The sequence below is a fragment of the Myxine glutinosa genome, chromosome 3 (genome assembly GCF_964187855.1).
Source record: "Myxine glutinosa chromosome 3, kmMyxGlut1.1, whole genome shotgun sequence".
NCBI classification, from domain to species: Eukaryota; Metazoa; Chordata; class Myxini; order Myxiniformes; family Myxinidae; genus Myxine; species Myxine glutinosa.
Genome location: NC_136263.1, coordinates 69204254 through 69217396, shown reverse-complemented (window position 1 = coordinate 69217396; position 13143 = coordinate 69204254). Strand labels below are relative to the sequence as shown.

The following is a 13143-nucleotide window of genomic DNA, read 5'->3' as shown; positions in this document are numbered from 1 at the left end:
CTCTCGCCATCTCTCTCTCGCCATCTCTCTCTCGCCATCTCTCTCTCTGCCATCTCTCTCTCGCCATCTCTCTCTCGCCATCTCTCTCTCGCCATCTCTCTCTCGCCATCTCTCTCTCGGCCTTCTCTCTCTCGCCTTCTCTCCTCGCCGTCTCTCCCTCGCCGTCTCTCCTCGCCGTCTCTCGCGTCTCTCTCTCGCCGTCTCTCTCTCGCCGTCTCTCTCTCGCCGTCTCTCTCTCGCCGTCTCTCTCTCGCCGTCTCTCTCTCGCCGTCTCTCTCTCGCCGTCTCTCCTCGCCGTCTCTCTCTCTCTCTCTCTCTCGCTATCTCTCTCTCTCGCTATCTCTCTCTCTCGCTATCTCTCTCTCTCGCTATCTCTATCTCGCTATCTCTCTCTCGCCATATCTCTCTCTCGCCATATCTCTCTCCGCCATATCTCTCTCGCCATCTCTCTCTCGCCATCTCTCTCTCTCGCCATCTCTCTCTCGCCATCTCTCTCTCGCCTCTCTCGCCATCTCTCATCTCTCTCGCCATCTCTCTCTCGCCATCTCTCTCTCGCCATCTCTCTCTCGCCATCTCTCTCTCGCCATCTCTCTCTCGCCATCTCTCTCTCGCGCCATCTCTCTCTCTCGCCATCTCTCTCTCGCCATCTCTCTCTCGCCATCTCGCTCTCGCCATCTCTCTCTCGCCATCTCTCTCTCGCCATCTCTCTCTCTCGCCCTCTCTCTCTCGCCCTCTCTCTCTCGCCATCTCGCTGTCGCCATCTCGCTGGAGCCATCTCGATGCCATCTCGCTGTCGCCATCTCTCTGCTCTCTCTCTCTCTCTCTCTCTCTCGTCCTCTCTCTCTCGCTCTCTCTCTCTCTCGCTCTCTCTCTCTCTCGCTCTCTCTCTCTCTCGCTCTCTCTCTCTCTCTCTCTCTCTCGCTCTCTCTCTCGCTCTCTCGCTCTCCCTCGCTCTCGCTCTCTCTCCCTCCTCTCTCCCTCTCTCTCCCCTCTCTCCCTCTCTCTCCTCTCTCTCTCTGTCTCTCTCTCTTCTCTCCCTTTCTCTCTCTTTCTCTCTCTCTCTCTCTCTCTTTCTCTCTCTTTCTCTCTCTTCTCTCTCTCTTCTCTCTCTTTCTCTCTCCTTCTCTCTCATTCTCTCTCTTTCTCTCTCCTTCTCTCTCCTTCTCTCTCCTTCTCTCCTTCTCTCTCTCTCTCCTTCTCTCTCCTTCTCTCTCCTTCTCTCTCTCTCTCTTTCTCTCTCTTTCTCTCTCTTTCTCTCTCTTTCTCTCTCTCTTCTTTCTCTCTCTTTCTCTCTCTTTCTCTCTCTTTCTCTCTCTTTCTCTCTCTTTCTCTCTCTTTCTCTCTCTCTCTCTTTCTCTTTCTCTCTCTTTCTCTTTCTATCTCTTTCTCTTTCTTTCTCTCTCTTTCTCTTTCTCTCTCTTTCTCTTTCTCTCTCTTTCTCTTTCTCTCTCTTTCTCTTTCTCTCTCTTACTCTTTCTCTCTCTTACTCTTTCTCTTACTCTTTCTCTCTCTTACTCTTTCTCTCTCTTTCTCTCTCTTTCTCTCGCTCTACCCCACTCTCTTCTCTTGCTCGTTGTCTGTAAAATCCAGATTTTGTTTTATGCCGTGATGATTTTTTCTTGGTTTCATTCCTATGGTGTCATTTTTAAAAAACTTTGTTTGTAGGTGTCTGCATTTTCAACATGGGAAAAAGAGCTGCATAAAGTTGTGTTTGATCCTCGATACCTTCTTCTTACACCAAAGGAACGAAACAGGTACAGTGCAGTTTTATTGCTTTCCTTCTATTCTAATAGAAGCATTTGTTCATTCTGATGATGAGAAAGCACAATAGAAGCACTTGCATAATCCATGAACAATCAAATATGCTCCTTTTCTTATCTGCAGGCATTTGAAGATTTTGTAAAGATTCGTGCAGAAGAAGAACGCAAAGAAAAACGAAATAACTTCAACAGATAAAAGATGACTTCAAGAAACTTTTGGAAGATAGCAAACTGACGTGCAGGTACACTCTCACCTTGATTCAATGTGCCACTCAAACCGGGTTGAAAACCCACACAAACTTTCACCAGCAACACGAGCTCTTAGTTATATCTGATTCCTGTTGGCCTATCAATTGTATCAATATCAATTTTTTTTTTTTTTATTTTTTTTTTTTGTATACAGAATCGAGTCTCGTGAAAGAGCTAACATTTATCACACAAACAAATCAAACAGACAAACAAACAAAGTATATAAAAAGGGGAGCGGTAGACAAGATGGGGAGAGAAGGGGAAGCACATAAACACAACATTTGAGAGCAGGGACATTGGGAATGTGTGGGAGGGAGAGGGCTTGGGGGGAGGCGGTGTGGGAAGGGGGGAGGGGGCGGTGGGGCGGTGGGAGAAGTATAAACACAAGGGCATCAAGGACTTCCAGGAAAGAAGTTGGTATTTCAAAAAAGTGGATTTGGCATGAAATTTGCGGGTGTAGAAAAGATCAAGGTTTTGGATGGGGGAAGATAAGAGATGGTGGTGAACAGCCCATGTCTGGTGAACATATCCCCAGGTCTTGTATGTATGTCTCCATGTCTCCTCAAACTTATACCAATCAGAGCTGAGGATCTAGTCACATAACAGGGTGATGTGATTACGGCTGATGTCATTACGGGATACAATGGCTGACTCCGCACTCCGCCATTTTGATTTATATACCGTTCAGGTCGAGCATATCCTCGAACCTGTCATATATCAAAATCGCCATGCTCTACATTTGCGTTTGTCATTCAGTGTGAAACACAAACAAACCGATTGTTAAAATTATCATAAAATACGAAAAGCATAGACGTAACGGACCTTCCAACAACACAGTACGTTTCGGCCTTCGGCTTCATACCTTCATGCCTCACCTTCAGGCCGCTTCGGACAAATCAAGCCCAGGTTTCTGAATACAGTGGTATTGTTTCAGTAGTATAGTTTTCGTAATAATAATGTAGTAAATATGACCATAACACTTTAATCCCAATGTCACGAAGGCAAAGTTAATGGATTGAAGCAGTGTATGGTTCAAGAATCAATGATAAGCGGTGTACGGTACTATAACCGTGGAAGTGAGGAATTAGCCTTGGCTTTTTGATAGTAATGTCATTTTCGTAATAATGATAATGTAACGTTAATATTATGGTAAATCTATTTGTAACACTAATCCCTTCGTAGTGACTGCAAAGTTACTGGAGGTTAAAATATATCATCTTCTACATATTAAAGTAGCGGCACTTTTGTGTCTCTATGTCACGCTACATCATTATGTCGATGATGTCATTACGGGGTACGACGGCTGACTCCACTGACTGACGTTTTAATTTATCCTAGAATAGAAGACCCGTCGCTTCGCTGACGGAAATACAAATCTTTGGTGTGATGGCTAATCTATGGGGGGTGGGGTGGGGGGGGGGGGGGGTGGGGGGGTTCCTGGGAGATTCTACTCTCCGTGCAGGGATAACCAACTTCACGTGTTGGCATTTGCAGTTTTGACATTTGCAGTTGTCCATGTACCCATAAAAAATAAAGTAGAAGACCCACTCTGTCTGCGCATCTTTGCCAACCAGAGTGAATTCCAGATAAGGAGAGGAACTGCACATGCTGCAGGCTGATTAACCCACAACGTTGTTTATAGTGAGATCATGTAAACTCAGGAGCAGATCGAGAGTGAAACTTGGAGGGTTAATAGCTCCCAATAAAATGTTGCGTTAAAATATTTTTTTAAAGGACTAAAAAAACTTTAAATGGGCTCAAATAATTTAAATACACCTTTTATAGTTCTCTATATGTAATAGGGTAGGTTGTATGCAATATGTGTATGCTATATGTAATATGCTATATCTATATGTATATATCTTATATATCTTGTATGTATGTATATATCTTTTAAGGGAGGCATTAAAAGAGAGGCTGAGTCGGGTAGAGGATGATGTGGTTGAACTTGAAAGTGGTTGGATGTCAATGAAAGATAGTATGTTGGGAGCCGTTGGTGAGGTATGTGAATGGACAAAAGGACCACTGAGGCACTCGGAAACATGGTGGTGGGATGATGAAGTTGGAAAGAGGATTCACGAGAAGAGGAAGAAGTTCAAGGAGTGGCAGAAGGCGAAGGGTACGGGAGCAGAAACAGCAGAGCATGAAAGTTATAAGGCAGCCAAGAAGGCTGCAAAGAAAGAGGTAGCAAAGGCGCAGGAGGAATGCAGGAAAATGTTTGGAGAACGCTTGGATTCGGAAGAGGGTCAGAGAGCGGTATTCAGGATTGCAAAGCAGACAGCGAAAGAGAGGTTTGATGTGATGGGGGTGAGTTGCTTGAAGGATGAAGTGGGACAAATCGTTGTGGACCCAGATGGAATTAAAGGAAGATGGAAAAGATATATGGAAATGCTGTTGAATACAGAGAATGAAAGGGATGGCAACATAGAGAGTAACCCAGTTTTAGGACCGGCAGAGAAGATAACTGAGAAGGAAGTTTAGGAAGCGATAAAAGCAATGAAGAGTGGAAAAGCGGGATGGCCGACGGGAGTTGTGGGAGATATGTTGAAGGCAGCAGGAAGTTGGGGTGTGAAGAGAATGACAGAGATCTGTAATCTGGTGGTGAAAGAAGGCCGCATTCCAGTGGATTGGGAACTGAGTACCCTCGTCCCCCTATACAAGGGGAAAGGTGACCCTCTGGAGTGTGGCTCGTACTGAGCGATAAAATTATTTGAGCATGGAATGAAGGTATTGGAAAGGGTGTTGGAGAGGAGGACAAGGAATAAGGTGAAGATCGACGAAATGCAGTTTGGATTTATGCCAGGAAGAGGAACGACAGACGCACTTTTTATTGTGAGGCAGTTGCTGGAGAAGTACATGGAGAAGAGGAAGAAGTTGTTTCTTGGGTTTGTTGATCTGGAGAAAGCATTCGGTAGGGTTCCACGCGAAGTATTGACATGGGCATTGAGGAAGTTAGGAGTGGAGGAATGGTTGATCAGAGTAGTGATGGCAATGTACAAAAGAGCGCGCACAGCTGTAAGGACGAAGGACGGGAACAGTGGTGAGTTTGAGGTGAAGGTGGGAGTGCATCAGGGGTCGGTACTTAGTCCACTACTATTTGTCGCTGTGATAGAGGTGTTGGCTCAGAACGTAAAGGAGGGTTTACCGTGGGAGTTGTTGTTTGCAGATGATCTGGTGTTGATTGCGGAAAGTATGGATGGACTGAAGGAAAATATGAACAAGTGGAAGAAATGTATGGAGACAAAAGGTCTGAAGGTGAATATCGGAAAGACGAAGGTGATGGCAAGTGGTAAAGCATGTGGTGAGGTGGAAAGAACTGGGAAGTGGCCATGTGCTGTGTGCAGGAAGGGTGACGGAGTGAACTTCATTCAATGTACAATGTGCGCTGAGTGGGTTCATCAAAAATGCAGTGGTCTGAGAGGGTCATTAACCAGTGTGGCAGCTACATTCAAATGTAAGGTGTGCACAAAGGGACCTGCAGATGGAGGAAATGTTGAGTTGGATCTTGGAGACGGCGCGAAGCTGGAAGGTGTGAAAACATTTTGCTACCTCGGAGACATGCTGAATGGAGAAGGTGGATCAGACTCGGCAACGGTTGCTGGAGTGAGATGTGCATGGAAGAAGTTTCGGGAACTGAGTGGCGTGCTGACGAGGAGGGGAGTGTCGTTGAAGCTGAAGGGAAAGGTGTATGCTGCATGTGTGAGAAGTGTTATGATTTATGGGAGCGAGACATGGGTAATGAACGTAGAGCAGCAACGAAGGCTGGAAAGGGTGGAGATGCGAATGGTTCGGTGGATGTGCGGAGTATCGTTGAGAGAGAGGAAGACAAATGATGAATTGCGAAAAATGATGGGAATAGAGCCTGTGATTGATGCTGTGAAGAGGAACAGGTTGAGATGGTTTGGTCATGTGTTGGGGAAGGATGAAAGTGACTGGTTGAGAAGAGTGATGGAAATGAATGTAGAAGGAAGTAGAGGACGGGGAAGACCGAGAAAGACTTGGCTAAAGATGGTGGAAGAAGAAATACGGGCAAGGGGGTTAACAAGGAGAGATGCAGAAAATAGGGCAAAATGGAGAAGATTGTCATGGGGACTGCAAGGCTAACCCCTGCTCTAGCAGGGAAAATGGCCTTAAAATGCATGTTGTTGTTGTTGTTGTTGTTGTATATGTATATGAAAAATGGAATCTCCACCCGGGTCATACTATCCTCTTCAACTAAAGTATTGTTACGGGTTCCTCTACGATCTCCTGGTCTCGGTAAACCTCCGAACCCCGAGAGGAGCCCCTGCAGAAAAATATGTTATTCTGTGGTAGAAATCAATAGTGAGACCACACCAATGATTTATAAATGAACAGATAATGTATTAAAAATCGCACTCAAGAATAACGGTACAACAAATGGCAATTAAGAGTGCACTCTATACCTTATCGCTTAGGATGGTACCATCACTAAAGTCGGATAACTCACTGCGCTCCCAGCGAGTGAACAGGACACTCCTCAATGTCTCTATAACCTTTTCCAAGGCGAAGGTGATTCGCTCCAGCGGTCGCTAAAACAATATCCAGTCGAATCCCGAATCTCGCTCTCCAGTCGAGACCCGAATCGCGTACAGATGGCAATGGCAATCGCCCTGCCGAAACTCTACAAAGGCGCCCTCCAGAGGAGCACCTTCACCGCTCACTCAGCAAACCGCAACGTAACTGGAGACGAAGCGGTTGCACACACACATCCCCGAAAGACGGTAGGATGTTGGGGTAAAGCTGACGCGAAGCAAAACCTTTGTAGGTGTCCAAAGCGCGAAGTTCAAAATGGCCGACGGCTCTTACTTGAGTCGATGCGACTAGGCGAGGATTCGTCGAAATCTCAGCGCCCAAACCTGGCGACGCAGATTTCTCACTTCCAGCGATAATTCCTATCGCCGGATGTCCTTTCAAGGAACTCACACTTCCCTCGCGACTTTTGGTAGACCACGCTCGCTACGGAGCTTCGACGTCACGCGTCTTCTCCGACTTTGCTCGCCACGCCTCTTCCTCTTCTCTGCCGTCGTCTTCCGGTTCGGTTTCCGGTATCATTTAAAGTTAGCCTTTTTAACTTTAGATAACTGTTCATGAATAATAAACCTTTTGAGAATAATAATAGTACATAATATCAGAAATATGTCAAGTGGGTGAAAACCACAACAACGGAAATTATGAATCTGTAACACTTCCCCCCCTCAAGAAAGAAAGTTTGAACACAGCGAAAACTTTCTTTGCATGCAAACTCATTAAACAAACAAAAATAAACTCACAACCCAAGTCACCAATTCCCATGAGCAACAATTATCAATATCTCAAAAATAAAGCAACAAAATTTCGCACAACCCACAGAGATTTCCAAAGTTGATTCACTCTGGACAAAGCATCCGCAAGGACAGCGTCCCTGCCCTTTACATGTTCAATTTCCCAGTTGGACTCCTGCAAAGCCAAACTCCATCTCATCACCCTCTGATTTTACTTTTCGTTTCTTTTGAATGAAGGTTAAGGGGTTGTGATCAAAACCCAAAGGCCAGCAAATCTATAGCACTTTTCCCAGGAGGCCGAGCTGAAAGCCAGGTTCCATGGTGGTTGGGTGGTGAGGCCTGGAAGTATTCACTACATGGACGCCTTTAGGAACGTGGCGTTCACGGTTAATCCGTGTAGGAATTTTGGCTCGGCAGCTCCGCAGCATTCAGTGCTGCAACTCTTTCTAACTTTCGTAATAATCATGGTTGGACCGCTTGTCACTGTCACGTGAATAGCGTTCTCCTTCTCGGCCCCTACCCTGATAATCCTTCCTTCGGGAGCTGCCGTAACTCTGGGAGCCTCCATAATAATATCGATTGTGGCCACCACCAAAACTACTACTCCGTTGTCCTCCTCTGTAGCCCCCTCGACACCTATGAAATGCCTTCCCGACTGTTATGGTCCGACCCTCCAACTCCGTGCTATTCAGATCCTTTTCTGCATCTCTGGCGTCCTTTGAGTTTTCAAACGTGACAAAGCCAAACCCTCTTGACTTTTGTGTCTCCCTGTCTTTTATCAGCAGCACTTCCAAAAGCGGTCCATATTTGCTGAAGACAGACTCCAGAACATCTTCCTTTGTTTTGAAGTTCAGTCCACCTACAAAGAGCTTGCCAATATTGCCTCCATCCCTGACTTGCGTGCGCTGACACTTAGTTTCAGGGTACTTCCTCTTCTCTTCAGGGCGCTTCCTTCGAGGCTTTTCAACAAACATCGGGTTACCAGAAACTTGACCACCGGCCAAATCATTCCCGATAACAAAAGATACTCCCTCTACAGGAAGAGTGGCTTGTAAACCTACGGTGAACGGTCCTGACACCAAATCAGACTCGAAATGGATGACATGAAGTGGAGCTTTAACACAGCCCCCAACCCCCTGTAAACGAACACTAACACCAGTTGCCGTCTTCTCTGACAATGGCAAAATGCCTTCCAGCATCAAAGATTGATGTGCTTCTGTGTCCCTCAAGACCCTAACCGGTTTCTGGTTAGTCGAGTCTCCATCCAATGACACAAACCCCTCTGAAATAAATGGTTGGTAACCCTTTTGAGGGCGATTTCTCACATTTGCCATGCATTCGGAGTTGCACTAGTCTGACTCCGCTCCTGATTTTGCCTTTCCATTACAAAACATCGGGACATCAAGTGTCCAGGTTTATTGCAAAAAGCGCAAGTAGGCCCAGAGGAGAAACTGGTGGTTTGTCTCGAGCCCCCCAGAGGATAAGTCTGCCTTGGAACTGTTGTCTCCTGATTTCTAGAAGTCGTAGTATCAGAGTGGTCCTCATAGTCATCTCGAGGCCGCCCCCCTGAAGCTTCGTTCTCCGCACCAGATGTATCATAACCTCCGTGCGAACTTCAGGCGGGAAGTTAGGTTTATGGAACCTCCTCATCCTGTGTGTTAAGGCATAGTCATCTGCCATGGTTGCTGCCTCATGCAACTTTGGTACTTTCCTTTCCTCCAGATGTACTTTAATGTCCTCGTGGACACACTGTTGGAATTCCTCCACCAGGATCAATTGTCGCAATAGTTCGAAGTCTTCCCAACCCCTTTTGAATCACACCACCGATCAAACATGGTTTCTTTCATTCTGGCAAACTCCACATGGGTCTCGCTTTCCCTCTTCCTGGCATTCCGGAATTTTTGCCGGTAAGCTTCAGGGACCAATTCATAGGCTTTGAGAATGGCTTTCTTCACTATCCCATAATCTGCACATTGGTCATTCGGTAAAGCCGAATAAATATCTTGAGCTTTACCCACCAGAACACTTTGCACTAACATGGTCCAGGACTCCTCAGGCCATTTTAGCATTTGAGCCACTTTCTCAAAGTGTGAAAAAAACTTGGCTACCTCCTTTTCATTGAAGAGTGGAACCAGCCTAACATGTCTGCCAACATCCCAGGTTTTCTGACTAGGTGTCGAACCAGTCAGCATGGATGGTACCTCTCCCCGTTCTTTCATTAAATCCAGCTCCTTGAGTTTAATTTCCTGCTGAAGCGCCGAGTCCCGTTCCCTTAACTCCCTTTCGGCTTTTCTCTCCTCTGTTTTTTTCTCTTCTAACCTTTCCTCGAGTTCTCTTGCAGCTCTCCTTTCCTCTGCTTTTTTCTCTTCTAACCTTTCCTGGAGTTCTCTTTCCTGTGTTTTAACCTTTCCTGGCTCTGCAATTGCATCTCCATTTTTTGGAGCTCCACATTGTCTTGTTCTTCTGGTAACCAGTCCAAGGCTCCCTGTTTCCATGTTCCTAGTTCCACCAGAGATTCTATCACCAATCTCTGCTTTCCTCATACTCGCTCGGACCTCCAAGCTAAGATGTCTGGCCAATACTAGAGTCCCTGTATATAGAGAGTTGTGTCAACTCAAATTTGGACGCCATTTTGTGTCTAAGTGTGTCGGATTAGATATACATGTACATTCGCGATATGGGGTGATATATTCTAAACCTGCTAAAAAAAATTTTCCTGCACATATTTAGTCTTATTATTACATACAGGTGCTATTTGTTTTGTCAAAAACTCAGCTATTGCCATGAAAAAGAGCTGTGTGGTGATATTAAAAGTGGTATGGCAATGCATATTACAAGCCAACACTGCATATAAGAGCTAACATTATAAGTAAGACAAACCAATGCTGTCGTTCTCTGAATTTTAATAACTTTTAGAAAGGAGTGTGGGCATATCCAATATTTTTTAAAGGGTGCCGAGAGCAATTCCGGTGTAGGACTTCCAGCCGACATATAGTCTAACACACTTAAAACAAATTCTGTACGTGGTATTGCCATATTTCTATAGTGTACAACTTTAGTTTTATCGACATTTATATTCAATTTCCATTGTAATGATTTAACAAGCTGCAAGTCAGCTTCTGTCTCTGACATAAGGAAAACGTCATCGGCATCTAGTAAGATTGAAACGTTCATTTATTACTACACCCTTGCCCAGAACTCTGATGGATATTGCCTGATCGATTAATATGTTTCATAGCTGGCGACTTAGTTAAGTAGTTAATGAATTAGTTTTTAATTTAGTTTTTTTTTTTTTTTTTTTTTTTTTTTTAATAGCTGGCGACTTAATTAACACTTAATTTTCGACTGAGCCAAGCCGTAATTAAACAGAGAAAAAACTTTTAAAAATACCTGCAGTGTGCACGGTTCGTCTAGTCGAACAGATATGGAAAAGCACAGATACGACGTCGTATTCACCATAACTTGTTTAATTTCACCAGGAACACGATGAGGCCAACACAGTAAACATTCAGTACAAAACTTGGTTCATACATTCAGTACAGAACATGATTCATACATTCAGACCGTAAGAAAACTCTGCCCGTAATACAACACTCTGACCAGACCAACACTTCATCCCACTACGTTCACTCCTCACAAGTGAGACACCATCACTACTTCGTTCACTCCTCACAAGTGACTCATCACTCCTCCGTTCACTCCTCACAAGTGACTCATCACTGCTCCGTTCATTCCTCACAAGTGAGACTCATCACTACTCCATTCACTCCTCACAAGTGAAACTCATCACTACTCCGACAAGTGAAGACTTGAATATGACTACAGACTTCCCTTTAAAAGGGTTTTCAACGGACAGACAACCAAAAAAAAACCGAGCAGATAGAATTGCTTTTGAACATCGATCATCAAGCGGCGTGGGCTTACCTGGCAGAGTCTCGAGGAGTCGGTCGCTTTCCAGCTCTTTCGTCTGACTTTCGCTTCCCAAATTTGTCTTCTGACTTTATCACTTGGAAATCTATACATCTTATATTTCCCAGATTGGTTTGAACAACCAAAAGCAGAACAACCAGTCATTTTGTTTGGCAATAAACAACATTCCCGTACCAAGCTGACGTTCACGCACGGTGAAGTTAGACACAAAATGGCGCCACGAAATCACGTGACCAGAAATCTCGGGTCAGCGCATGGCGCAATTCTCTTTATACAGGGACTCTAGCCAATACCAAGAGCTCCGATTTTAATAACGCTCGGAACTGTGCCTCACTAGGGTTCACTGCAAACTTATCTGCGTCAAACTCCACGGTGACTATCCGTTAGCACCTGTTAACCTTCACACAAGAAATTTCAAAAAAAAACATTTTTTTTTTTGAAAAATTTGGGAATGTTGGAAAATATTCCATAATTGGAAAATTTGGGAATGCTAGGGAATTCTTTCCTGGACGAAATTTAAGGAATTTAATCCACTGTCCGAGATTTAGGGAATTTAATCAGCAAAGCCGAGTCCCAAATTTTCCACAGTACAAACCCCCAATTTCAATCTGGGTCAATCCCAAATGGATGTTTTTAGAGAATTATATCCCAGACGAAGACCCAATTTTGAGCCCACGAGTCAATTGGACGAGCCCCAATTTCTGTTACGGGTTCCTCTACGATCTCGTGGTCTTGGTAAACCTCCGAAACCCAGACGAAGACCCAATTTTGAGCCCACGAGTCAATTGGACGAGCCCCCAATTTCTGTTACGGGTTCCTCTACGATCTCCTGGTCTTGGTAAACCTCCGAACCCCGAGAGGAGCCCCGGCAGAAAAATATGTTATTCTGTGTTAGAAATCAATAGTGAGACCACACCAATGATTATAAATGAACAGATAATGTATTAAAAATCATACACAAGAATAACGGCACAACAAATGGCAATTAAGAGTGCACTCTATACCTTATCGCTTAGGATGGTACCATCACTAAAGTCAGATAACTCACTGCGCTCCCAGCGAGTGAACAGGACACTCCTCAATGTCTCTATAACCTTTTCCAAGGCGAAGGTGATTCGCTCCAGCGGTCGCTAAAACAATATCCAGTCGAATCCCGAATCTCGCTCTCCAGTCGAGACCCGAATCGCGTACAGATGGCAATGGCAATCGCCCTGCCGAAACTGAACAAAGGCGCCCTCCAGAGGAGCACCTTCACCGCTCACTCAGCAAACCGCAACGTAACTGGAGACGAAGCGGTCGCACACACACATCCCCGACAGACGGTAGGATGTTGGGGTAAAGCTGACGCGAAGCAAAACCTTTGTAGGTGTTCGAAGCGCGAGGTTCAAAATGGCCGACGGCTCTTACTTGAGTCGATGCGACTGGGTGAGGATTCGTCGAAATCTCAGCGCCCAAACCTGGCGACGCAGATTTCTCATTTCCAGTGATAATTCCTATCGCCGGATGTCCTTTCAAGGAACTCAAACTTCCCTCGCGACTTTTGGTAGACCACGCTCGCTACGGAGCCTCGACGTCACGCGTCTTCTCCGACTTTGCTCGCCACGCCTCTTCCTCTTCTCTGCCGTCGTCTTCCGGTTCGGTTTCCGGTATCATTTAAAGTTAGCCTTTTTAACTTTAGATAACTGTTCATGAATAATACACCTTTTGAGAATAATAATAGTACATAATATCAGAAATATGTCAAGTGGGTAAAAACCACAAAAACGGAAGTTACGAATCCGTAACAGTATGAAACTAGAACGGGCACTCGGTAGAGCGCATACCTTCGCCGCAGCTACTGTTCTGTACTTGGCATGGGAGTGTAGGGAACAGAACAACAAAAATACGATTTTGACCTTTTCGTGACCTTGACCTTGACCTTT

At 45.2% G+C, this 13143-nt stretch overlaps 1 protein-coding gene across 1 annotated transcript in view; it reads left to right on the top strand.

The window, feature by feature from the left end:
- LOC137423461 (uncharacterized) overlaps positions 1 to 13143 on the top strand; it is a 97867-nt gene that overhangs the window by 49002 nt on the left and 35722 nt on the right. The window contains exons 6-7 of the mRNA XM_078773575.1: positions 1666 to 1754; positions 1885 to 2002. Of these exons, the coding sequence (XP_078629701.1) occupies positions 1666 to 1754; positions 1885 to 1892 (97 nt within the window). The 3' untranslated portion in view covers positions 1893 to 2002. The remainder of the gene's footprint in view (positions 1 to 1665; positions 1755 to 1884; positions 2003 to 13143) is intronic.